This window comes from Tiliqua scincoides, chromosome 5 (assembly GCF_035046505.1).
Source record: "Tiliqua scincoides isolate rTilSci1 chromosome 5, rTilSci1.hap2, whole genome shotgun sequence".
Classification (NCBI taxonomy): domain Eukaryota; kingdom Metazoa; phylum Chordata; class Lepidosauria; order Squamata; family Scincidae; genus Tiliqua; species Tiliqua scincoides.
The window spans coordinates 139,409,487-139,436,369 of record NC_089825.1 but is presented as its reverse complement, the minus strand read 5'-3'; the positions used below and the strand labels follow the sequence as shown (position 1 = coordinate 139,436,369).

The following is a 26,883-nucleotide window of genomic DNA, read 5'->3' as shown; positions in this document are numbered from 1 at the left end:
GAGCAGTGTGCATGCTATATAACAGTTAAATTTCTAAATAAGGCAGTAGGGAGACTTATTTCAGTGTTGTGGCTAGAGGGGGTTTGTGTGTGTGTTTGTGTTTGTTTTAATTTCCACAGGATCATTTGGAGATGTAGAAAAAGAAAATGTGTTTTCTTTCCAGTGTCTGCTTCCATTCCATGGGTAAATCTTCTTCCAGCATCCATCAGTGAGGCCTAAGCGAACAATGGACAGAGAGAACCACACTACGGTGGCGGAATTCATTTTCCTGGGACTGGCCAAGGAGCCAGAGGTGAGGTTGCTCTTGTTTGCTGTGTTCTTGGCTGTGTATAGTGCAACTGTACTTGGCAACCTTTTCATAGTGGCCCTGGTGACATGTGAGCCTGTCCTCCATACTCCTATGTACTTCCTATTGGGGAATCTCTCCTTTCTGGATTTCTGCTACTCTACCATCACAGCTCCAAAGATGCTGATTGGTTTCCTGGCCAGGGTCAACACCATCACTTATGGCGGGTGCCTTTCTCAGATCTTCTTCTTCCACTTGATTGGGGGCATCAAGATCTTCCTTTTCACCATCATGGCCTATGACCGCTATGTTGCCATCTTCCACCCATTGCGCTATGTGGTCATCATGAGCAGGGCCGTGTGTGGTGGGCTATTGTCAGCCTCCTGGATTGGGGGCTTCATCCACTCCATTGTGCAAGTGAGCATCATCATGAGGCTGCCCTTCTGTGGTCCCAATAAACTAGATAATTTCTACTGTGATGTGCCCCAGGTGGTCAAACTGGCATGCACCAATACCTTTGTGGTGGAATTGCTCATGGTGTCCAACAGTGGCCTGGTGACCTTGATGTGCTTTGTTGTATTGCTTGTGTCATACTCCATCCTCCTGGCCAAACTTAGAGCAGGGTCTGGAGTAGGCCAGAGCAAGGCTCTCTCCACTTGCATCTCCCACATCACAGTGGTGGCCCTGATTTTTGGACCTTGCATCTACATCTACATGCACCCCTTCCACAGCTTCCCCACAGACAAAGCTGTCTCTGTCCTCTACACTGTCATCACTCCCATTCTGAACCCTTTTATTTATACTCTGAGGAACAAAGATTTCCACACGGCCCTGGAAAAATTCAAGAGAAGAAAGGTGAAATTAACTCCTTGACACTAGTCAATGCAATATTCATTGCTCATTATGTATATGGGTTGTTCACAGTTTCACATAGATGATGTGCAAATCCAGTGGCAGGGAGCAAATGCCCCCAGTGCTGCTTCCACACAGTGCTCCAGACCTTGTGAGAAGCTTTGTAAAGCCTTCCAGTTTTCTGAAAGTATTGTTTAAGACCGTGCGGAAGTCTCAGAATGTTTTCCCAGTTGGTCTCAACGTTGCACGAGGCTCCATGGTGCTGGGTAAGCAGGGGGGCCACATGGTGCAGGGGCTGGTATCATGGACCTTTGCCCCATAGTAGGGCAGGTCCATTACTGTTTAAATTAAGATTTGCTGCTTTTAGAGGAATCAGTTCCGTTTCATTAGTGTCTGCCTTTCTTCTAGGAAGGTCAAGGCATTGCAGTATACATGGGCTTTCTTGGAGATTTCCCATCTAGTCACTAATCAGATCCAAAACAGCTTGCCTTCAGATCTCACCCAGAATCTGTGTGATTGGTGGATAAGCCTCTGTTCATTTTGCAGTAACTTCATTGCCATCATCAATACCACATCACTTTATGCAGTCTTGCCATATAGGAAAATTTCCCTTGGCTCTTGGAGGCCAAATTTGTACAAAGGGAGGGGGATCTGAACCACTCCCCCTCCCCATAGTTGCCATTATTGGAACACAATAACATTGGAAAAAGGTTTTCTAACTCCATATTTAATAATTATTATAACGCTGTGATTGGATTCAAAGGAGGACATTCGACCATATGTTGGTAGCAGCTGTTTTGTACCAGTGATGTAGAGTGGGTACAAAGCACTAAGTTTGGAAGGGCCTGGAATGGCTCCAAAGGGGAGTGGGAGGGGCCACTTGCATGCTGTGGTGGGGCTCCCTGCAAAACTTAGTGCTTTTCACTCCCTCTAGCTATGCCACTGTTCTCTATAATCTATCCTGGGTTATCAATGGGTTATTGGAAGACACAACAAGTGGAGCCTTTTTTATCCACATTAGTTCCATTCCATGACTTGTCACAATTAACAAAAAGCATGTTGTGCTAAATTCCATAGAGTTAAGCAAATACACTGCAGCCTGACACTTGGGGCTGGAAGGAAACTAAGGATGCTGAGCTTTTAAGAGTCCAGTCCTATGTGTTTCTACTCAGAAGTAAGTCCCATTCCAGTCAATGGGGCTTACTCCCAGGAAAGTGTGGATTGGATTGTAGCCTAAATCTCATGCTTTGCTTGCTGGGAAGACTTGCTTGCTGGGCTGTTTTGTTTTGTGTAGGCTGGAGCAGGAGAGCCTGCACCATCTCAGTGGGGGGGGGGGAATTCAGCAAACACTCCCTGGGTTTTTTAAAGCAATCCCCTCTGTTGCTACTGCCCCTGCCCGTGTGTGTGTGTGTGTGTGTGTGTGTGTGTGTGTGTGCGTGTGTGTGTGTGTGCGTGTGCGTGTGTGTGTGTGTGTGTGTGTGTGCGCGCGTGCGTGTGTGTGTGTGTGTGCGCGCGTGCGTGTGTGTGTGTGTGTGTGCGCGTGTGTGTGCGCGCGTGCGTGTGTGTGTGTGTGTGTGTGTGTGTGTGTGTGTGAGAGAGAGAGAGAGAGAGAGAGAGAGAGAGAGAGCTCCACCTTGCTGCTTGTGCTCTGGCTACAGAGGTTTTCTGCCCCCCTTCCCCTCTTTAGCCTCTTTGCTGGCTCAGGGGCTCCAAGAGTGTTACTCTTCCTTTGAAAGAGGAGCCTTTTCCATGGCTCCAGGGCTATTTCCCTGCCTGTGCAAGGCGGAGCCTTTTTGCAGTGTTTTGGGCTGCCTGGAAACCGATTGAGAAGCCAGTGCAGGGCAAAGGAGGCAAAAGTGTGTGTACTTTCAGTTCCCCCCACCCCATTCGCTTTGAGACAAATTCGCCAATAAAAAATCTGTGGATAAATAGGTTGCACCTGTATATGCCTATAGTGTATTATTCCTGCTAGGGGTTGTGTGTATTCTGTGATTTCATCATTATATGAACATAGAAATTGGGACAGGGTGTACCACTGAGCACACCAAAAATATCAGATTTTAAAACCCCGGAGCACTGAACCCTGCAAAAACAATTTTGTTTAGGGTGATTTTTTTGGAAGTTCCTACAGCACAGTCCTATGCATGTCTTCTCAGAAGTAAATAAGTATTCAGTGGAGCTTACTCGCAGGAGAATATGCAAAAGATTGCAGCCTTACTCACTAAGCCTGCAACCATTGTTTTCAAAGGCTGCGGGTGCAACTAGTGAAATTGCTGAAGCCAGGGAGAGGGCTCTGCAGAACATCTGTAGGTGATAGGGAAAGGGCACCCATGCCCTGCCTTGGTCTCTAACCAGATAATCCCATCCAAATTCTGCACCTAGAAAAACAGAATTCTGTAACCTGAAGAAATTGTGCAAATACAGCACTCTGCCTATAAGTAACATGGTTTACAACATCCTATATTGTTGCTTCTGCTTCCCAAGGACAGGGGTCAAAAGCTGTACAAACCAATGAAACCTAACCTCACTGCCACTGGAAATCCTGTGAGCATCTGGGGTTTTACCAGATGTTGGTGATCCAATGTGAAGCCTATCTTCACTGCCTTAAAAATGGGGGAGGCGGGAGAAGGAGCTTTCTTAAAGGCTTGGGCATCCTGAGCCTAAGCCGGGTCAGTGCTGGTAACCCAAGTGCTGCCCTGGCAATTGCCACCCTGTGAGTGCCATAAGGCATTTTGCTGCCAGCAGGGATCATACTGAGCCAGTGGAAAGGCCAGCACCAGGCGGCCCAGGGCCTCTTCACCAGCAGGGTGCTGCAAAAAAGAACCCGGCAGTAGGTATCTCCATCAGGTGGCAAGGAGGATTCTCAGGGTGGGGAGAATGTGGGGAGGGGGCACACAGAATGTGGGGAGGGGTGGAGGAAAGATCGGGTCTGCAAGGGGGCAGAGGAGGTGGCAGAGCCAAGTCACTGACACAAACCTCCTGTTTTGCACCAAATATTTTTGGCTATTTTTCAGGGTTGGGAATGACTGCGGCAAATTTGCCACTAGTGTCCCATTGTGGTCCTAGGAACCCTGGTGAGTGGCAGCCACTAGCATTTTCCACCAGCAGTCCACAGAGCAAGGTTTTACTGACAGTGATTTTTTTAAAAAAATGCATGTAACATGCACATATAAGGGGGAAGAAATCATGTGCTGGGATTCTGTATTGAAACTAATGGCACAGCCATATATTTCAGGCATGAAAGTTAGTGACCTTGGGACAGCTGCAGTCTCAGGTACCTCACAGGGTTGTTATGAGGACAAAAGGAGGGAAGGAAGCCTGTCCATCACGCTGAGCTTCTTGGAGAAAGGACCGTAGAAAAATGGGGAAAATAAATTTTTACTTGAAACGGCTCGACAACCAAAAGAGGGGTGTTGAAATGCAACTCGCGACATTTGCACACCTGCTTTTTAAACTATAGAGGGGAGAACCCTATCACTATTATGCACACATGGAGAAACCCTAAAGAAAGCCATTAGGGGCAGAAGAGAGGGTGTTTTGCCAGATTCCCGGTCCAAGTTTCACTTAGAGAATTTATGCCCACTCTAAGCTAATTAGGTCCCCTTCTTTCCCCAACAATGATCCTAGTTCTGCACTGCTGGCCCCCACCACCAGGGTAGCTCGCCTGTTCAACCTGCCACTGGCATAGCTAGAGGGGGGGTGACGCACTAAGTTTTTCAGGGAGCCTTCCTGCAGCATGCAAGTGGCTCCTCCCCCTCCCCTTGGGAGCCGTTGGCCTCAGTTTCCCCCTACCCACATGGCTCCCAAGGGGAGGGGGAGGAGCCACTTGCACATTGCAGGGAAGCTCCCTGCAAAACTTAGTGTGCCACCCCCCCTAGCTACGCCAGTGCAACCTGCAGAGGTCCTCCTTCTTCCTCTCTCCTGCCACTACAGCAGCATCTTGGTCCTCAGCAGGTCTTGGGTGTGGCAGCCACACACCTATCTCCAAAGTCCATCTGTCCTTTAGTCAGCTAGTCCATCAGCAGTTCCAGTAGTCCATCAGCCATTAGTTCCTCGGTCTATTAATCCTGTCTCCCTTTCTCAAGCTTTCTTCCTTCTACTACCCACACCCCTCTCCTTCCTGCAGGTGCTGTTCTTATCCCTGAGGGCCCTATTGCCTTTGAGTAGCTGCAGTTGTGCAGCACACTCACTGCAATCTCAGGCCCTGCTGTGAACCCCATGCTTGCCTGCCAGAGCAAGGGGTCCCTGTCGACACCACACCCTATCTCCTTGAGGGATCTTGCACAGTTCCATTACAGAGGACAGGAGAGAAGAATGACTTCTAAGGAGAAGCCAAGAGGGGAAAAAACATGAGAGGAGGTCGGACATAGACAGATTTGTTGCCATCATTGGGTTTGTCTGGGGAACCCAAAGACAGAAAGGGAACACTTTGGGGTACAGGGAAGGAAGGAAGAAGGAAGAATTTGTGGGGAAGAAAGGGGCAGGGTGCAGCAGATCAGGCTTCAGCTGGCAATGGTTGCCTGAATTGAGGGCTATAGACAAGAGTGAGCCCAGGAACAGGTCATAGAGCACTTCACCCACTCACAGAGGGGGAGTTAATCACTATTAGCCAGTGCCACAGAGGCCAAACTCTTTTAACCCATGTCACAGAGGCCTCCGAAGAAGATCCACCTTGAAGGACCCAATGGATCAGTCGGGGGGTGGTGGTTTTAGGAAAACTTTGCTTCTTTGGAGGCCCCCATTTTGGCCAGAAAAATGAGTTACAGGGCTCCTTACTGGAATTTGTTAGTTAAGTTATTAACTAACAAATACAAATATAATTGCATGACATCACCCACTCCGCTGCTGGCTTCGGAAATGCTGGAAGTATAATTGGAAGGCTGGAGGACGTGGTATTTGTAATTGGCAGGATAATGCTTATTTCTGTGCTCTGGTGAAAACCTGCCTGGGAACAATGACCTTGGGCCAGTCACTCTCACTCATCCTTGCCCTACCTCACAGGTTTGTTGTGAGGGCAAAAGGAGGGAAGGAATTGTGTGAGGGACTGTCTAAAAATGTGAAAAATAACTAAATAATAACCTAACTTCAAGCACCTTCCTAATGCTTTTCATGAAAACTGATAACTTCGTAGGCTAGAATAATCAGCTGGCTACATTCTGGTGCCTGAAGGAGAAAGTCACAAGGATGCCCCCCTGAAATATGATAATAATAACCTAATGACTTAATTTCCTGCCCTTGAAGAATCCCACCACCCTCTGCTTGTTGAAGGGCAAAGCAAAGGAACACATTTCAATCCTCAAGTTTCTAATGCTAAGGCTCCCTCTTGTGGTCAAAGGTTGCTATGTGCTCTCTTCACCCATCATAAAGTCAAAAACATGGGGAAAGATCAGGCAGGAAATTCTGAGAAGAGCAGGCCAAAAGGCATGCTGTTGTAATGATTCTGGCTGCAGGCCCATTGCCGTTGCCATATCTTGCTGTGACTTCCAGTTGCCTGGGGATCTTCTCCTTCGGTGCCCCACTGGGAAACCCAAGCTGTCATTTTAATAATTTCCCTTGCAACCTACCTCTTGCCTGGTGGCTTCTCATGCTCTCTTGGGTCCTGGCAGATCCAGAACTTCCAAACCCATTAAGCCATTCCTTAAGCGCAATGTTGCATATAGGCAACAGGGACCAAATGTGTACACCTGCGGGCCAGACAGAAATGGGTTTTAAGATCCTTGCATTTTTTAGAGTAAATTATATGTCCTGGGGAAGGTGTTCTGCTAAGCAGAGCAAGCATTTAGGTGGCAGAAAGAGGCTGCTTTCCCTTCACAATCCATTGTAGCTGGTAGGTGCTAACTCAGGCTTTGCTATTTTAAGATAACGAAACTGGCTCCAGGGAGTATGCTTTCTGCAAACCATTTCAGAACTCCCTCCCTCTACTACTCTGTGGAAAATACACTGAGATGGTGTCTGTTTTTATTTTTAACTTTGAGTTTTGCATCTTTACTCCGACAGTGGAAGTTGGGCTTTAAAAACAAAGAAAAGCGTGACTATAGCGTGAGTATTCTGAGAGTAAAGTGTGATTAAATAATGGCTTCAGCAGGAATTTCCAAGCAGTTGCTGTGCAATTTATTTCACGGATCAACTGTAAATTTGGTTTGGATGTGCTGCCTTTCTCCCCCTGGTCATTTTCATCTTAAGCCAGCCCCAAAGTCTCATCTAGTCTCATCTAAGCCTCCTGAAAGCTTGCTGTCTTTTAATGTATGGGGGTTCTGTGCTTTTAACAGCCTCGCGACAAGGAGAAACCTAACAGGTGCAGCTCTTCTCAGCATGGAGAGACTCAGGTGTATCTAGAAATGGGAACATTGAAGGACATTCATATTAGAAGAGCATACATTTGAGGCTCTCTCTCTCTCTCTCTCTCTCTCTCTCTCTCCTGTCCACCTTCCTACTTCTTCTACTGGTCCTCTCTCTTTTGAGCCTGTCACTAGATGGATGAGTATGGGCCCAATCCTCCCCAACTTTCCAGCACAGATGTAGCTGTGCCAACAGGGCGTGAGCTTCATTCTGCTGAGGAAGGACAGGTGCTTAGGCCTCTTCAAGGTAAGGGAATGTTTGCTCGCTTACCATGGGGCTGCATTCTGGCTGCATCAGCACTGGAAAGTTGGACAGGATTGCACCCTAAGTGGATAAGGGCGCAATCCTAACCCCTTATGTCAGTGCTTTCCAGCATTGACATAAGGGCAGTGCAGCTCTGAGGAAAGGAAACAAACCTTCCCTTACTCTGAGGAGGCCTCCATGAGTGACACCCAACTGCAGGATGCAGCACCTGTGCCATTGGCACCGCTATGCCAGTGCTGGAAAGCACTGACATAAGGGGTTAGGATTGTGCCCAAAGTAGATGAAAGTACACCATTCTTTCATGCCCATTTTCCCACTATTAATCTGATATTTATCTCCTCTTCTACCATTTCGTCCTTCTTTCCATCCAAACCCCTTTTCCCATCAAGGTCCACCCACTTAAACCTTACTCCAGGGATGGACAGTGGCACAGGCAGAGCCATACCGGTAGATTCACCACCCCCAAAGTCGGAGGGTGAGAGAAACAGTTCCGAAGTGACAGAGTTCATCCTGATGGGGCTGTCTCATGAACGGGGAGTTCAGCTTTTCCTCTTTGCCCTTTTCCTGATCTTCTACTTGATCGTTCTTCCAAGCAACGTGCTGATCATTATCACCATCCGGAGTGACCCACACCTGAACTCACCCATGTATTTCCTGTTGGCCAACCTGGCATTCTTGGACATCTGGTACTCCTCCATCACTGCCCCCAAGATGCTAATCGACTTCTTGTCTGAGCACAAGATCATATCCTTTGGAGGCTGCATCGCTCAGCTCTTCTTCCTCCATTTTGTGGGCGCCTCCGAGATGTTCCTGCTCACCGTCATGGCCTACGACCGCTATGTTGCCATCTGCCGTCCCTTACACTACACCACTATGATGAGCCGGCGACTGTGTATCATACTGGTGCTCATCTCCTGGGCTGGTGGCTTTGTCCATTCCTTCATCCAAGTCGTGCTGATTGTCCGTCTCCCTTTCTGCGGCCCCAATGAACTGGACAACTACTTCTGCGACATCACCCAGGTGCTGAGGATCACCTGCGCAAATACTTTTGCTGAGGAGATGGTGATGATTTTCAGCAGTGGACTCATCTCTGTGGTCTGCTTCGTGGCCCTCTTGGTTTCCTATGCCTTCCTGCTCACCGTGCTGAAGAAGAACACCGGTGAGTCGGCCAGCAAGGCCCTTTCCACCTGCTATTCCCACATCGTTATCGTCATTTTCATGTTTGGCCCTGCGATCTACATCTATGCCCGACCCTTTGACGAGTATGCCCCTGACAAGGTGGTCTCTGTCTTCCATACCATCATCTTCCCACTCCTGAACCCCATCATTTATACCCTCAGAAACAAGGAGATCACAACTGCAATGAAGAAGGTGGTCCTCAGATACCGTCTCTGCAGGAAGTGAAGACAGCAGAAAGCAGATGTCCCAGGTTTTCCCTTATGGCTGAGCCATTTTGGGTTCATCCTCATAACCAAGGGTGAGCAAATGCAATCTATTTTAATAGGGAAATGTCACCAGGAGTTCCAGTGATTACTTGTACTTAATATTGATCATCCTTTCCCCTACAAATACAGCTGCTCTCTTACACACATGCACGTATTATATACCGTATTTTTCACTCCATAAGATGCACTTTTCCCCCCCAAAAAAAGTGGGGGGAAAAGTGTGTGTGTCTTATGGAGCAAATACTGCAAAAAAAAAAAAAAAACTCCGCCCCCAGCCCTGCCCCCTGCCCGCTCTGCTCTGCGCGCCTTCCCAGGAAAGTGTGAGTGGGGTGGCAGTCTTGCTGAGCAAGCCCTCCTGTCTACTCAGAAGTAAGTCTCAGAGTCACTGGGTGGCAGTCTTGCTGAGCAAGCCCCTAGAGCAGGGGTGCTCATTATGTCGATTGAGAGCTACCAGTCGATCTCCAAGCAAAATGAGTCAATCACAGGCTTCTCTCCCATCCAAGCATCCCTAGGAGTGAGCCCCTGGCAGGCTTGTGAGCCCAGGGAGGGAGCCTAGGGAGTGAGCCCAGGGAGCCCAGGGAGTGAGCACCTGACGGTTCTGTGTGGTTCTGTGTGCAAGGGGTTTTGCACTGGTCTTGCTGTGATGTCTATACAGAGATCTTCCCTCCCCCACACCTTTCCCCTGCTTTTGCACTGGTATGTATGGAGATCTGCCCCCCCCACTTCCATCTGTTGGTTCTGTGTGCAAGGGGTCTTGCACTGGTCTTGCTGTGATGTCTATACAGAGATCTTCCCTTCCCCACACCTTTCCCCTGTTTTTGCACTGGTCTGTATAGAGATCTGCTCCCCCCCCCCTTGTATTGGAATCCAGGAAGATCTGGTGAGGAGGTAGATGTGGTGTCAGCAGTGGCCCCTTTAAGGGTAAGGCCTGGGCATCCAGCAGAGTGTGCTGCACAGCTGCAGCCACTGGAAGGCAATAGGGCCCTCAGGGATATAAGGAGTACCAGAGGCAGAAAGGGTTTGTGGGTTTTGAAGGAGTGCAGGTTGGAAGTAGGAAACGAGACTGACTGGGTTTATTGAATTTGGAATCTGACTGTGGATTGTGACTGGACTTGGATACCCTGATGGATTTGACTGACCTACCTGGAACCTGACCTTGGACTGTAATTTGGCTTATTGGCTCTGGACTCTGATTTGGTAACTCTGATTGACAGGACTGATTTACTTGGCATCTGTGGACTGGAACTGGACTCACATTTGCTTGCTGCACTGGTGAGTTGCACAAGGGGGATTGATCAGCCTTAAGCGGGCATGAGGCCCAGTGGTTTGGAATTTGGCAGAACATCATTGTAGCAGAAAGATAATGTGATCCCCTATTTGTGTGCACCTGCTTTTGTGAGCTTCATAAATTCTGACTCTAGCGATGATGAGTTCTTGGGGTTTCCAGAAAACTAGAGTACTCAAACCTTTAAGTCTCTCCATTTGTTAATGACAGTGATAATGGTTCTTAATGCCACTGTTGACTGCTGTTCACTTTACATGGTTCAAATGTTATTCTGTTATAGCTTATTAAATATTTTATTACACTATTTGGTTCAGAATATTTTTTTCCTTGTTTTCCTCCTCTAAAAACTAGGTGTGTCATGGTCAGGTGTGTCTTATGGAGCGAAAAATACGGTAATTGAAATACAACCACAGAAAAATGTCCCATTTTCAGTTCTTAAATTATCAATGATTATATCCTGGCATCCTCTGCTGGGTACCCATGTCTAAGAATTAGAGAGAAAAAACAACTAGCAATGATGTTTTCACCTTAAAACCGATATAACCTGGTTAATTTCAAGGAAAATCAACTATGTTTTGTCCAAGAAAGTTCAGTGGCATCCCACACAAAATGTTCCCTGACCTAGAGGTTTCTTATTAACAAATATTTGTATTTATAGAGTATATTTTAGTAAGTAAATATTAAAGTGTACATATTCAGGGTCAAAATGCACTTTGAAAGTGTGTTTTCCTTTTTAAAAAAGAATTGGGGGGGGTGAAATATGGCACTATGGTGAGGATAGGGGGACTTTGTTATGTAGCTCCCATTGCAGTCACATTCCAGCACTGTTTTCAGTAGGGAAAAGTTTCAATTGGCTTTCAACTGACATTCTTCTCTTACTGTGAATAGTGGCCTGCGTTGGTAGTGAGTGGGAAATTTTAATGCCTCTTAACCCTGCCACAGTTACATTACATTTTACATGCTCCCCCCATGCTCTATTATTTTCTAAAGAAAATAAAAACATGGCCAACACACACATTCAAAAAAATGTGGACCTTAGATACTAGAGACCGTGTTTCTTTCACAGCCCACAATCCAAGGAAATCTCTGCTTCTTTAGCCATGTTCAGTTGTACATCTCCATTGGAGACAAATGTGTGAAGACTTCTCTAGAACATGCCAGTGACACAGGCACTTCACTCCTATCCTCCTGGGATCAGCACTCATCTACCGTGATCACAGGGAATGTTATCTCCTTGTGATTACCACTTTGGAAAGTTCTGGAAGCTCTCCTCATACATGGTCATGTTGCTCATGGCTTGGGCAGGGCTGAAGCCAAGCACCCACACTGTCAGCACATCTGAGGAAGTTCACTCCCTGTGGATATTAATGGCTGAACAGGGATTTTATGATAGAAACCTCCTTCTGTCCTGTTGAGAACTCCAAGCTTGAGAACTGTCCTGTTGAGAACTCCAAGGTCTTTCCAATACCAACATCTAAGAGTTCATCACAATACAACAGGTGACAACCATAACACAGATATATGTCAAATTCCAAGATCCCTTTGAGTGGCATCAAATTCCTGAAGGACCACAGGAAACTTTTTTTGTCCGTAAGCAACTTGCTTGCCCAAAACCTCCCTACTATTTACCTAGAAAGGGAGAAGAGTCAATTCAGCATGTGTAGTCCAGGTGAACTACCCTCCCTCTCTTCTTGGAGACATAAAGGGCACTGGATTTTGGTTGCAGTGAAAGACATGTTCATACATCTCTAAACCTGAGTATGTCAGTTATTCAAATGTTATTTATTTTGCCTCTGAGAAAAAGGTCATTAAGTTCTTCCACTACATTAAAACCATGTTGGTTCCGGTATGAATCCTTGCTTGGTTGTGAAATGCTCAGTGGGTGATCTTGGGACAATTACTAGTGTGGCCTGTCTCACAGGTGGTTGTGAAGAGAAAACAGGCAGGGGAGAATCTCAGGTGCCACCCAATGCTCTTTGGGGGAATGGTGGGATAACAGTATAATAAAGAAATCCAACAGCCCATTGATATGATTGGTAGTGCCTTATTTCATACATTGTTTGTTCTCTTCTTTCACTTATAACCACAAAGAAGTAGGAAAATGTTTCCATACCCTACTCAGAACCATCATTCCTCATCTATTCACAGGCCCCACAAAAATATTTCGGAATCCCTTGTTAAAATAATTCACCAGAAAGATATGGAGTTTGTTGAATGTGTCTGACAAGAGGGGAGGAGAAAAAGCTCACACAAAAGTTACATAAGAAGAGCACTGCTGGATCAGGCCAAAGGCCCATCTAGTCCATTCCTGTGTCTTACAGTGGCCCACCAAATGCTCCAGGGAGCAAGTCCAGCTTCCTGTATCTCACAATGGCCCACCAGATGCCTCAGGGAGCACACAAGTCAACAAGAGACCTGCATCCTGGTGCCCTCCCTTGCATCTAGCATTCTGATGCAGCCTACTTCTAGAATCAGGAGGTTGCACATACCCATCACAGCTTGTAACTTGTGATGGACGTTTCCTCCAGAAATTTGTCCAATCCCCTTCTAAAGGCATCCAGGTCAGCTGCCACCACTACATCCTGTGGCAGGGAGTTCCACAGACTAATTACAACTTTATTGTTCTCCTCATGCAGCAGCACTCCCAAAATGGCCACCAATGGAGCCAGAGCTGCTTACCTGGGACAAGGGGTATGTTGCAACCGTTGCTGTTGGTAACCTTCAGTCCTGAAAGACTATGATATCGTGCTCTGAATGGTGGTTCTGGAGCAGCATCTAGTGTGGCTGAAAAGGCCAATTTGGGAGTGACAATCCCTTCCACACTGGGAGCAGGTGCAGTCTGTCCCTGCTCTGTCTCCCTGGCTACGGGCCTTCCTTCTTTGCCTCTTTGCCTCAGACTGTTGGCCAAGTGTCTCTTCAAACTGGGAAAGCCCATGCTGCACAGCCTGCCTCCAAGCAGGCTGCTCAGAGGCCAGGGTTTCCCACTTGTTGAGGTCCACTCCTAAGGCCTTCAGATCCCTCTTGCAGATGTCCTTGTATCACAGCTGTGGTCTACCTGTAGGGCGCTTTCCTTGCATGAGTTCTCCATAGAGGAGAACCTTTGGGATCCGGCCATCATCCATTCTCACGACATGACCGAGCCAACGCAGGTGTCTCTGTTTCAGCAGTGCATACATGCTAAGGATTCCAGCACGTTCCAGGACTGTGTTGTTTGGAACTTTGTCCTGCCAGGTGATGCCGAGAATGCCTCGGAGGCAGCGCATGTGGAAAGCGTTCAGTTTCCTCTCCTGTTGTGAGCGAAGAGTCCATGACTCGCTGCAGTACAGAAGTGTACTCAGGACGCAAGCTCTGTAGACCTGGATCTTGGTATGTTCTGTCAGCTTCTTGTTGGACCAGACTCTCTTTGTGAGTCTGGAAAACGTGGTAGCTGCTTTACCGATGCGTTTGTTTAGCTCGGTATCGAGAGAAAGAGTGCCGGAGATTGCTGAGCCAAGGTACACAAAGTCATGGACCATGACATGTGTTTTCTTCAGGCTGATCGTTAGTCCAAAATCTTGGCAGGCCTTACTAAAACGATCCATGAGCTGCTGGAGATCTTTGGCAGAGTGGGTAGTGACAGCTGCATCGTTGGCAAAGAGGAAGTCACGCAGACATTTCAGCTGGACTTTGGACTTTGCTCTCAGTCTGGAGAGGTTGAAGAGCTTTCCATCTGATCTGATCCGGAGATAGATGTCTTCTGTTGTGGTTCCAAAGGCATGCTTCAGCAGGACAGTGAAGAAAATCCCAAACAAGATCCCCGTAAAAGAGCCATTGTTCATCCTCGGCGATTTCAATGGTAGAGTTGGTGCTGATCACAGTTCATGGCCCACTTGCATAGGTCAGTTCGGCACTGGGAAGATGAACGAAAATGGCCAACACCTGCTAGAGTTTTGCTGTCATCACAGTCTCTGTGTCAGCAACACGTTCTTCAACACAAAGCCCCAACATAGAGTCTCTTGGAGACACCCAAGATCAAAGCACTGGCACCAGCTGATTCTCACCAGATGCTCCAGCCTTCCCAGCATCAAGATCACACACAGCTATCAGGGTGCTGCCTGCGACACTGACCACTCCCTGGTGTGCAGCAGAGTGAAACTGCAAACAAAACGACTGTACCACACCAAAAAGAAGGAAGACCTCGCATTGATACCATTCGCATTGATACCCAGGATCAGAGAAAAGTGGAGGAATTTGCACGAGCGCTTGAGGAATCTCTTCCAGGCCTGGCCGACGCAAACACATCCAACATATGGGAACATTTCAAGAATGCCGTTTACAACAACGCCCTGTCCATATTTGGCAAGAAGACCAACAAGACGGCAGATTGGTTTGAAGCCCACTCTGAGGAGTTGACACCAGTCATTGAGGAAAAGAGGAGAGCTCAAGCAGCATACAAGGCCTGTCCCAGTGAGCGCAACCTGCAGGTCCTCCGAGCTGCTCGCAGCAAAGTCCAGCAGACTGCCAGGAGATGTGCTAACGACTACTGGCTCCAGCTCTGCTCCCAGATACAGATAGCAGCTCACCTGCGCAACTTCAAGGGGATGTATGACTGTATCAAGCAGGCCCTATGTTGCAAGGCAGCCCACAAAGTATAGTGGTCCAGCTCATGCTGGCACAGTGGCTTTCAGCTGCACTCAAGCAAGGGAAGTGGGGAAGAGAGGGTAAAGCTTGGTAAAGAGAAGGGAGTATTTGGTTACCAGTCCTGAGTGCCAGCTTGGCACAATGGTTATTGAGTACTGGCTGGAGTGGGATGTTTTACACAACACCAGCAGATCAATGGACAATAAAACTAGCAGAGTGATACCAAAAGGGGGAATGAAGAACCATCAGGGGTCCTGCAACCCCACCATTTATTCCCTTTTATCCCACAGAAACCTATGGGTTTATATTTGTGGGGTGAACTCTTCAAGGAACCCTCTTCTGTGACTTAATGACCCCTGCTTGCTCCCCCCCAGCCCTATGTGGGCGCTGCTAGTGTTTTGCACCCTACCAAAGGTACAGCCGCTATCTCTGGAGGTCTGTTGCTTAATTCAGATGGTCTCCCTGGTTCAGTTTAGCCATGGAGCCGTTAGGGTTGGAAACCTTTCTGTTGTCTCACTGTGTTTACTTCAAATCAGGAAATGCTCAAGGTGTGACTTTTGTTCACAGGGTCAAAGTCACCCAGAGTGGGAGGGGGGGGGGTTGACTGCACAAGCAAATTATAGGTGTTGCCCTCCTGTCACAGTTGGTGCTTTGGGCCCCAGTGGGCAACCTGAAATCCAAGTAGAGGGGGCCCAGGGTTCAGGTTACAAGCAATGCTGCCTGGACGAGTTCTCTCTGAGTCCTTGGGCTGTAGGAGGGCTGTCTTATATGGGCCTCAGACACGGTCAGGATGAAGATTTCATCACCCTGCTTCCACCTCAACAGTGGGCGTTCTCCTGGAGCATCACTTGCTGCTGCTACTGTGGCCAAGGCCTACCCAGACTGAGCTTTCCTCCTAGGCCAGGTAAGAATTGAAATAAAGACAGCCCCCTGAACAGTCCCTCCTCTACCGCCCTCTGCCCCTGCCCAAATAGTGCTCCCTCTTGACCCCTGGCTCCCTCTCCTCCCTCATATCCCCCTCTGGGATATGCCCCAGGGGATATCCCTCATGCTGCATCACCACAGCTTGGCCTGTAGCGTGGCTGCCGAGCAAGTGCAGCCCACTCACGGCTCCCCTGCTGTAGCCGGAAGTGAATGGGGCAGGTGACGTCACAGGTGCTGCTAGAAGAGGCATGCCTCAAAACGCTTTGTGCCACCTGGGCCAGCAAGTTAACTCATCCATTGCTCTCTGGTGGTGGTGCAGCCCAAGCCCAGACCCCTGCAGGTTCCAAACACCCATCAAGGACACCAGGGGGGCGACTGAGTGAGGCCGGAGTGGGTTAAGGCTGGGCAAACCCAGGCACCTCCTTTCATCTTATAGGACCTGAAACCTCTTGCCATCAGTCCAATCCTAAAGACCCGTTACTGGTTCGGGTTCTGCTTTCCTCTCAGGCACTCAGTGCCACCTACACATGTACTCAAACGTGTCATGCAAATAAAAGAAATAAAAGGGTTGTCAGGCAACAACTACCCAGATCCAGGGAGGTGCGGTGGGTTGAAAGGCAGGTGAGACAGAGCCTCTCCACCAGAGTCCTTCGAAAAGCACCATGTGGGTTGTGTGTGCTTGCACACCTCACATGAAGCGGGGCTTTTCGAAGGACTCTGTTGGGGAGGCTCTGCCTCACTGACTCCCTACCCACTGCATGTCCCTGACCAGATCACAGAAAGAGGTGACAGTGACAAAAAAGGTGAGGGGACCCGTGTCATGAAAGCTCCCCCCATGAAGCTCTCACTTTTCAGCAAAAAAATTACAGTTGTGCGCCACTTAATATGTTAACAGGGGATACGTTCTCCTATCCCTCTTGTTATGTGATTAGGTCACTAAGTGAACATTCAGGCCAATCTAGTGCCTTTGTTGTGTTAACAAACACTGCCTGCCAGACACTAGCTGGCTGCACAGGCTACTGGAGACAGATTGCTTCACCTTTGCATTAAGAGCTTCTCTGTTATGTAAACAGGCACTCTGCTGGAGGCTATGGGAGACAGAATTGCCACATTAAAAGCATCTTTACTGTGCTTTGACGACAGCCATATTTGCGGTCCATTGTTAAAGGAAAGGTTGTTAAGCGGTGCACACCTGATACATGAAAACTTTGCTCAGTCCTGTAGTCCACTCTTTTGGTTTTTGTTACTGCAAACTAACTACGGATGATGCAGAGGTGGAGCTGGCTTTGCTTCTGGTAGTAAGTTCTCCAAGTTTAGAGCTCTGAACTCCAGGGGGGATCTCAGAGCAGTAACTTTGCAAAGAAACTCCCTCTGCAACCAAGATGTCCATAGTGCCAGTTTGCCTTGTCAAGATCCAAAGACATAAACCCAGCAGAGTTTTTTCATTGCTCTTGCTGGCTTCATTATACTAGGGAAAGAGGATACAAAGTCATCAAGCCACACCGCTCCTCATTCAAGAAGTGATTGACTGGGGACACGGATCCTCTGGAACACCGAAGTAAGTAGAGAAAAGGAAAGCCTGGCAGGGCTGATGAAACAAATACGCTGAGAGAGAGAGAGAGAGAGAGAGAGAGAGAGAGAGAGAGAGAGAGAGAGAGAGAGAGGTGGTGGTGGTGGGATTAATCATTTATTTATCATCTATTAATTAATAACTATTCATCTATTAAATAAATAAATAGATGGTGGTGGTGGTGGTGGTGATGATGATGATGATGATGATAAATAAATAGATAATGAAGATGATGGTGGTGGGGGTGATGATGATGATGATGGTAATAAATAGATGATGGTGGTGTTGATTAAGATGATGATGATGATGATGATGATGATGATGATGAAGAAAAGGCTGGCCCGGGCGGACGGTGCAGTCCCGGGGGTCTTTTCCAGCGCCCGTGGCAGGGAGGGGTCGTCCTGTCACCTGTCCGGGGCGTCGAGGACCGGCCGGGCCGCCCCGGCACGCGTCCGGGGCGCGGGCGCAGAGGTGGGCTCAGAGTCGGGGGGCGCGCCCCGCCCCGCGGAGTGGCCCTTCTGCTGTGCCCGCGGGGCCGAGGCTCGAACCGGCCGGGGCGCGAGGCGGACCTGCTTCAACTGGGCCGGCGATCCCGGGGAGCCACGCGCGGCTCGGCGGGGGCGCCTCTGCGTTGCGCCCGCTTCAAGCGGAGCTGCGCCTCCTCCGTCCACTGCAGCGGCGCGGGGCAGAGACCTTCCGGTCCCTCCAGTCCCTGCACCCACACGCGCCCTGCTCTCCGAGCCACACTTACCTGGGAGTAAGCCCCATTGACTATACTGGAGCTTACTTCTGAGTAGATACGCAGAGGAATGCGCTCTGAGGCTGCCTCCTAGCCACACTTTCCTGGGAGTAAGCCCCACTGACTATAATGGGGCTTACTTCTGAGTAGACGTGCATAGGATTGCGCTCTCAGGCGACAATCCTATCCACATTTTCCTGGGAGTAAGTCCCATTGACTATAGTGGAGCTTCCTTCTGAGTGGACACGCATAGGAATGCGCTCTGAGTCTGCATCCTAGCCACACTTTCCTGGGAGTAAGCCCCATTGACTATAATGGGGTTTAGCTCTGAGCAGACATGCAGAGGATTGGGCTCTTGCACACTGCAGGATTCCCAAGCAGGACTAAGTCCGCGAGCAGCCAGTCTGAAGTGAGCCAAATGCCAGTTGGTCTGAATCCTGCCCCTGGGCCCGTAACCAAAGATGAGTAGGCTTAGAACAGGGACAGGTGGATGGGGAGGCAGGTGAGGCAGAGCTTCCTAACCAAAAAGCGCCACTGTGAGGCGCTCAAGCACTCAACCCATGCGCTCTGCACTCACAACCCATGTGTTCTTCATAGAGACAGAGCCACCCCACCAGAGGCCTTTGAAAAGCGCCGCCGCCGCCCTGTCAGGTGTGCAAGCATTCACAATCCACACGCTTCTGCAGAATCCGAATGGCTTTTGCACATGGATTGTGAGTGCTCATGCAGCTCACACAGCAGCTGCACTTTTCAATGGACTCCAATGGGGAGGCTCTGCCTCATCTGCCCCCCCCACCCCACCCACTGCATGTCCCTGGCTTCAAATGATCTCCTTCAAATAACATTGGGGTAATGCCACTCATTCTCGTGTAGCATTTTTAATAAGATACACACTGAGCATTAATATTGTGTGTGTGATGTGGGCTTCCATTTCCATTGTGCCTGTTGCGAAAAATTATTCTGTAGTGGAAGTTTACGTAGTCCTGTTGATGTGACTTTGGATGAACAGAAATGGGAGCCATTTAAAGAAAAATAATCCACTGTAAAATTTAAGAACAAATCCATTTCCTAACAAAGCACATGCTGGTTGAATATCCTGCACCTCCAAATGTTGTATCCACTTCTAATTCAATGCCATTTCATTTTTAAGTCATCCTGTGTCTGGGCACATTGATCCTGATGTTGATGTTAAATTGCTTGTTGTACTTCCTTAACTTAAAGACATATGGTACAGTTTTGCTCATTATATTTGTTTGTATTTCTAGACTGCTCCATTCTTAAGACTGCAGCCAGATCACATCTCTTTTTGTTGTGTGTGCAATCCATAAGAACCCAAACTTCCCAGTATGTCCCATTTTTCCTTCCTGTTCTGCTATCTCTAGTTTGGTCCTCAAAAATTGCACCTTTTTAAAAAGAAGTTCATGCTGTTGTTTGATGGTCCTTAAGAGAAGCCTCACACTATCCTTCTAACCAGGCATAATTCATCCTACTGCTCATCCTTCATTACTGAGACCATTATTATTTTGATAATGAATTTGCACACTTGCACTCTGACCCAGCCACACATTCACCTCCAGAAGGAACAAACCATTATGAGAAAAATACTGTGTTCCACCCAAAACAGCATCTCCCATGTGGCATGTTCTACCTCCCTCTCCATAATGTGTTAACGCATTGTGCGTTTAATTCCAGAAGATTCCATTTCTCAAAAAGGGGAGGGGAATTATCAAAAAGAAGCTGCAAGGAAAAGAATGTTTAAATTGTTTTTGGAAGGTTTGAAGTTGCTTAAAGACATTATAACAGCAGTGGGTCCCCAGTTCATTCATTCATTCATTCATTCATTCATTCATTCATTCATTTTTTTTTTTTTTGTGGTGCATAAAAGGTTGAAAACACTGCAGTAAATCATCTACTAAAAACTGTCATTGCCATAATACTTGAGCCCTCTGGACCAGCCCTCTGGTCCCCGTGTCCATTTCATCCCTCATCCTCCTTGCCACAGGATGTGGTGAGGGCACCTGGCCTAGATGCATACCTTGAAAAGGGAATTGGACAGATCTGTGGAGGAAAAGTCCATCACAGGTTATGATGATGGGTGTACCTAACTTCCTGGTTTTAGAAGTAGGCTGTGTGAGAATGCCAGATGCAAGAGAGGGCACCAGGATGCAGGTCTCTTTTTATCTTGGGTGCTCCTGTTTCTCTGCTTGTGCCTCTTCTTTTGTACTCACGGACAGAACCTCATATTTGTCTCTGTTGAATTTCATCCTGTTGCTATGGGCCCAATGATTTATGATGCCTACATTTACTGTACATGGAGGCCAAGGAGGCTGTTATGTTATCTGGGATGTGTATTTCACCTTTACAGGAAAAATGGGGAGCCTGAAAGGAAACCAAACAAGGGTCAGTGAGTTCCTGTTGGCAGCTATTTCTCCAACGTGGCAGTCCCAAATCACCCTTTTTGTCATCTTCCTGCTGGTCTATTCAACCACACTGGTAGGAAACACCCTCATCATAGTGACAGTAATGTCTGACTCTCGGCTACGTACGCCCATGTACTTTCTGCTGGGAAACCTCTCCTTCCTAGATATCTGCACCTCCAGTGTCACTGCCCCCAAGATGCTGATGGACCTCTTGGCTGTGAAGAGGAACATCTCCTTTGATGCCTGCATGGCTCAGCTGTTTTTCATCCACATGGTCCTTGCTGCTGAGATGTTCCTCCTTAGTATCATGGCCTATGACAGGTATGTGGCCATTTGCAAGCCTCTGCACTATCCCAGTATCATGAACAGGAGCATCTGCAGCTGGCTGGTGGCAGCTTCTTGGACTGGAGGCTTCATCCACGCCACAGTCCAGACTGTCCTCACCTTAAGACTGCCATTCTGTGGGCCAAACCAGGTGGACAACTTCTTCTGTGATGTCCCACCGGTCATTAAGTTGGCCTGCACTGACACCTATGTCATAGAGCTCCTCATGGTCTTCAACAGTGGCCTTATCTCCACCACTTGCTTCATCATCTTGGTGACTTCCTACACCACCATCCTGGTGAAGATCCGTTCCCCTGAAGGATGGCACAAAGTCCTCAGTGTCTGCGCTTCCCACCTCACCGTGGTGACCTTGTTCTTTGGGCCCTGCATCTTCATCTATGCCCGACCTTTCTCCACCTTCTCAGTAGACAAGCTCGTCTCTGTCCTGTACAACAGCGTCACACCCATGTTGAATCCTATGATCTACACCTTGAGGAATAAGGAGGTTAAGTCAGCCATGAGAAGGCTGAGAATCAAGGAAGTAACTTCAGAGGGGAATATGACAGTGTGACATGCATGAAAAGGGAAGAGCCTCATCTCTAAAAAATTTACTTTCCATGAGGAGATACTGACTAGGAAGTGGTTGCCATATAGGGTAGAATCAGTTTCATTCAGTAAATGTGATCCAGTATGTTCTCTCCTAGATCTGAACGTTCTAGAATGTTCTCTTCTATATTTATTATGTAAATTCTAATTCTTCCTGGGTCATACAAACAGAAGAGGAAGGTGGAAAACCGATCTTGGGCATGGGCATTGCCACCAAATAAAAATACAAAAATAAGTGAGAAACAAAAATCTGAAAATATTTTAATCTGACCAATATAAAGGCTTATTGGAACAAATTATTTGTGTTTTTTTCAATCAATCAATCAATTGAGCAGCCAGTCATCATACTAAAAAGGCAATGGACAAGAAACATGCCATTACAATAGTTTCAATCAATGATATAAAAATTATGACCTGCAACATCAGCTCATCAGTGGTTAGAGAGAAATTTGCCTTTTTGATTTACATGTATTCTAGATGCCAGCACTTACAGTAAGGTTGCGGGTGACATAGGGTGTCAAAACAAGGAATGCTCAGAAATATCTCCTTGCTCCCAGAAATCTAGATGTTGGGTAAAGATTCTAACAGCCCAATCCTAGAGCACACCACTGCACCAACGGAGCAGTGGGATGGGGAGACCAGAAGGCCAATGAGAGGTAAATAAATGCCTTTTTTACTTTCTCCTTGGTAGGCCTTCTAGTCACCTATGGGTAGAGGTGGGTGAAAACAGTTTTATTTTTTTGCAGATTTTGGTGTTTTCCAAAGGTAGAAGGCACAAAGCATGTTGTGTGTTTTTATTCAAATTTTACATTAAAAATATAAATCATGATCTCTTTAAAAGTGTACTAGGCTACTACAGTTTTAAAGAATCAAATAAATAAATAAATAAATAAATAAATAAATAAATAAATAAAATAAACACCAAATAAAACACCCTCTTTGCAGATTTTAAAGGTTTTTTGTTTTTTTTTACAAAAATGAGAAGTACAAAAAGTGGTGTTAAGTGTTATGTGTTTTAATTTTGTTATCACCATTTTCACCCACCGCTACCTATGGGTCTTCTTAGATCCATACCATATGTCATTCATCATTGGCATCTTTCAGTCTTGGAAGACTATGGTATTGCGCTCTGAAAAGTGGTTCTGAACAGCATCTAGTGTAGTTAGCGTAAGTCCAAGGAGAGGAAAGGGGCAAACCTGGGCTGAGAAAGGGGGCAGATCTGTTGCGTCCCACTGCTGCCAAGATCCACACCCACAAATGAGTACAATACTCTGGGAAGAGTGTTGGTTTTGATTTTGGTTAAACATTTACAGAATTGGGTAGCGCAGTCTGGTTCTGAGATTATAATGGAAATAACAGGGTTAAAACGGGAAGTCCTTTGAAGTCAGAATGTCAGGCTAGGACCATGAAGATCCAGACACAAAATTCAGTTTAGCCAGGAAGTCTACACCACAATCTGGGGCCACTCACTATCTTTGTCTAACCCACCTCACAGGGTTTTTGTGAGGATAATGGGAAGGGTGTGGAATTACATATGCCACATGGATGTCCCCACATATGGCTGCATTAGGCATGATACACCTTGAGCTATGTATGACTGCCAGGGTCAACCCAAGGACTCCTGATACCTGAGGCTACATACCAAATGTTGCTTCCCCTTACCAGGTGATGTACCAGCCTCTGCCCCTTTCAATGTTCTTGCTCAGCATTCTCACCTCCCACCACATTTCCTCTTCTCTCTCCCCCTCTTTCTTTCTCAACCCAGCGAGTGAAAAGAAAGGAGAAGCAGAGCAGACAAGTATTCAGACAGAGATGGACACCCCCCCACCAATCTCCTGCCCAAGACGACCATTTCAGGTGGCCTCATGGATGGGCTGTTCCTGGGAACTATCCCAAATTCTATGCAGAGGTGAAAGTATCTGCTATTTCCCACAATGGCCAGTTTCGCTATTGACAGCAACAAGAGGGAATCCGTGAGGTTTTTGGTAGCCCTTTCACACATTCAGTGAACCCCATAAGGAGGAATGGGAAAATGCCTGCTCATCGTCCATGCACTCAGCTGCAAGTCTGAAAAAAGAGCCCTGCGCATACAGTTGTACATGCTGGCAGCCTTCACTGTGTGATCAAGAAACCTGTTTTTCCATCCCTGTGGTTTTTTATCTAATTTTTTTTCCAACCAGCTGGTTCCCAAGTTAATAAAAAATACATGGATGGCAACCTTCAGTCTCGAAAGACTATGGTATAAGCCTACAGCACCTGGTATTCCAACAGGTGGTCTCCCATCCAAGTACTAACCAGGCCTGACCCTGCTTAGCTTCCAAGATCAGACAAGATCAGGCATGTGCAGGGTAACAGTTACTGTAATAAAAATACAATAAATAATACAAATACAAAATACAAAAATACAAAAAATACAATAAATAAAAATACAATAAAGCCACAATCAAAACCACATTTATTATCTGTCAGTGAAAGGATTAACAGGAAGACGTATCTGGAGATAGTTCTGCCTGTTGTCAACAATGGCCAACCAGTTGCCTGCACTAGAGCTCTCCGAAAGGGCTTGATCGAGATAGCCACTCTTCTTGCTTGTTGAATCAGCTGGGACAAGCCTGGAAGGAAGTCTTAAATGCAAAGTGGGGTTGCCTGTCATAGATCTGGTCATAATCAGGACAATAATGCTGACAGCAGAACATACCGTAATCAATATCCTGACAACAGAACTTCATTTGGTGCTAACTTTTTAATTAGACCCTTGGGACAAATGGCAAGAGCTGCATGGCAGGGCACAGAGTGTCCTCGGGCACCCCTCCCTCCCTCCTCCCCCGCCCCCAGCTCACAGAGGGCCAGAAGCTATATAGTGACAGGGAGAAGGAAACCTTGAGCTGCCAGAAGGACAGCCTGCCAGCCCTTTGCAGGGAGCAGGAGGTAAGGGGTGTGCTTCATCTCCAGGCTTTGTCACTCTTTGCATCTCCAGTGCTCCCCTACCCACCCATCTCCTTCTTGCTAGCCAGTGCAGGAAAGGTAAAGTGTGTAACAGGGTTTTCTGATACCCTTTTCAGCTAGACAGACTCAAGCTTTGGTGTGTAGTCTAAGGGCACTGGGTGGAATTCATAGATCCCTCTCCAGCTCTGGGGAGTGGCTGGTTGGTTCTGTCCCACTTCACTGTCATGGGTGTGCATGGGGGCATGACTCTCGATGCATGACTGTATTTCTGTCTGCTGTTTGCTGTAGAAGGGAACCCACAGTGCAGAAGTAAGCCCCATTGAACTCAGTGGAACTTACTTCTGAGAACTAAGTAAGCCCCATTGAACTCAGAAGTTCTGACCCCATGTCAGAAGTAAGCCCCATTGAACTCAGTGGAACTTACTTCTGAGTAAACATACATAGGCTCATGTTGTAACTGTGATAGAGGGGAGCTTGTGTTTGCATTTGAGTTTCCTGCCATGGATTCACAGACTCTCTGTGGAATTTATCTTAGCATTTGCTGTCTGTAAAATGGGCAAATGTGTTCTAGAATTTTTTCTCTGTGCTCAGTCTCTGGGCGTCATTTATTCCTGCAATTTTGATTGGTAATGTGCTTATTTTCTGAAGTTACACACACTAGTAACTCTTTGAACAGAGGCTGTATGTCTGTGTGTGTGTGTGTGTGTGGGGGGGTATTTCTCTTCTTTCACTTATTGCTCTACCACTAACTTTTGACTTCAGTTAACTTTTGGATTTTATAAAATTACTGCTCACACTGGATATTGAACACATGGCATAGCTAAACATCTGGATTTTCTCACTGAGCATCCACTAAGAAGTGAACTGCAATCTAGCTGGACCTCCCAGCCATACTTCTCCTCCTGAGCTTAATGATTCTTTGCATTATAACAAATTCTGTCAAGAGTTAGGGGAAAAAAGATGTAGTATTTTCTAATTCTGCATCTCCGCCACTATTCCACTGCAGGTCTGTGCGCTGTAAGGATGGAACATGGAAATCATACAGTAGTGACAGAGTTCGTTCTCCAGGGACTGTCACAGAGATGGGAGCTGCAGCTGTTCCTCTCTACTCTCCTCCTCTTCTATGCCATCATCCTTCCTGGGAATATCCTGATCATTGTGACCATTTGGAATGAGCCCTGTCTGGGATCCTCCATGTTTTTCTTCTTGGCTAACCTGGCTTTGATGGACATCTGCTACAGCTGCGTCACCCCTCCAAAGATGATGGCCAATCTCTTCTCTGGCTGTAAAACTATCTCCTACCAGGCCTGCATGCTTCAGATTTTTTTCATCCACTTTCTGGGTGCAGCTGAGACCTGCCTCCTTATTACTATGGGTGTTGATCGGTATGTAGCCATCTGCCTCCCGTTGCACTATGCCACCATAATGACCAGACCGGTTTGCTGGACTTTAGTGATAGGCTCCTGGTCTGCAGGCTTCTTGCACTCCATGATCCAGGTTATTCTCATAATCCCACTTCCTATCTGTGGTCTCAATGAGCTGGTCAATTTCTTCTGTGACATCACCCAGATCATCAGGCTAGTTTGCACCAACACGTACTCACTGGAGTTCGTCATGTTTGTGAATAGTGGTCTGACCACAGCAGCATGCTTCATCCTTCTCCTTATCGCATATGGAGTCCTGCTGGTCAAAGTGAGGAAGGGCTCCATTAAAGGAAAGAGCAAAGCTTCCTCCACTTGTGTCACTCATATCATCATCGTCTTCATCATGTTCAGTCCTGCTATCTATATCTACTGTCATCCTTTCCAGGACTTCCCCTTCAACAAGGTGGTGGCCTTGTTCCACACTGTGGTCTTCCCCTTGATGAACCCCATGATCTACACCCTGAGGAACAAGGAGATCAAAGCTGCTATGTGGAGACGGATAAAGAAGTGAAAGTGAAGTGAAGACGGACAAAGAAGTGAAGTCATCTCTTTGGGGGGAGCAAGAGGTAAGGGGTTGCTTCATTTTCTCTCTCTCCTTCTTTTTAATTTTATTTCTTCTCCTTGTTCCTCCAGGTTCCTCTTCCTTTCTTGTGAGCCACAACTAGGGGTTCCAACTCAGAAGTGATGCCTGGATATATTGATTTTTCCATCATGGTGTACTGTAAAGTTGAAAATTCCTGGAGGCCCTATTAAAAGCTCCAGGATTACCTGGAGAGTGATGCTGATTCCTGAGGACTTTAGGTCAATCCAGGAGGGCCAAGAAAAAGAATGAAGGGGAT

General features: G+C 47.2%; 4 protein-coding genes across 4 annotated transcripts; all 4 read left to right on the top strand.

Annotated features, from left to right (window-relative positions):
• Positions 1-226: 226 nt before the first annotated feature.
• On the top strand, positions 227-1,159 carry LOC136653890 (olfactory receptor 4D5-like). Its single transcript, XM_066630763.1, has one exon. The coding sequence runs from the start codon at positions 227-229 to the stop codon at positions 1,157-1,159; it is 933 nt and encodes a 310-aa protein (XP_066486860.1).
• A 6,999-nt stretch (positions 1,160-8,158) lies between these two features.
• Positions 8,159-9,145, top strand: LOC136653889 (olfactory receptor 4M1-like). The gene has a single exon (XM_066630762.1). It carries the CDS (start codon positions 8,159-8,161, stop codon positions 9,143-9,145), a length of 987 nt encoding a protein of 328 aa, XP_066486859.1.
• Positions 9,146-20,694: 11,549 nt separating this feature from the next.
• LOC136653888 (olfactory receptor 4Q2-like) lies at positions 20,695-21,639 on the top strand. The gene has a single exon (XM_066630761.1). It carries the CDS (start codon positions 20,695-20,697, stop codon positions 21,637-21,639), a length of 945 nt encoding a protein of 314 aa, XP_066486858.1.
• A 4,004-nt stretch (positions 21,640-25,643) lies between these two features.
• On the top strand, positions 25,644-26,555 carry LOC136653886 (olfactory receptor 4N5-like). Its single transcript, XM_066630760.1, has one exon. It carries the CDS (start codon positions 25,644-25,646, stop codon positions 26,553-26,555), a length of 912 nt encoding a protein of 303 aa, XP_066486857.1.
• The last annotated feature ends 328 nt before the right edge of the window (positions 26,556-26,883 follow it).

Excerpts from the sequence above, each read along its gene's own strand:
- LOC136653890 (XM_066630763.1), top strand. The coding sequence starts at position 227 with ATGGACAGAGAGAACCACACTACGGTGGCGGAATTCATTTTCCTGGGA.
- LOC136653889 (XM_066630762.1), top strand. The coding sequence starts at position 8,159 with ATGGACAGTGGCACAGGCAGAGCCATACCGGTAGATTCACCACCCCCA.
- LOC136653888 (XM_066630761.1), top strand. The coding sequence starts at position 20,695 with ATGGGGAGCCTGAAAGGAAACCAAACAAGGGTCAGTGAGTTCCTGTTG.
- LOC136653886 (XM_066630760.1), top strand. The coding sequence starts at position 25,644 with ATGGAACATGGAAATCATACAGTAGTGACAGAGTTCGTTCTCCAGGGA.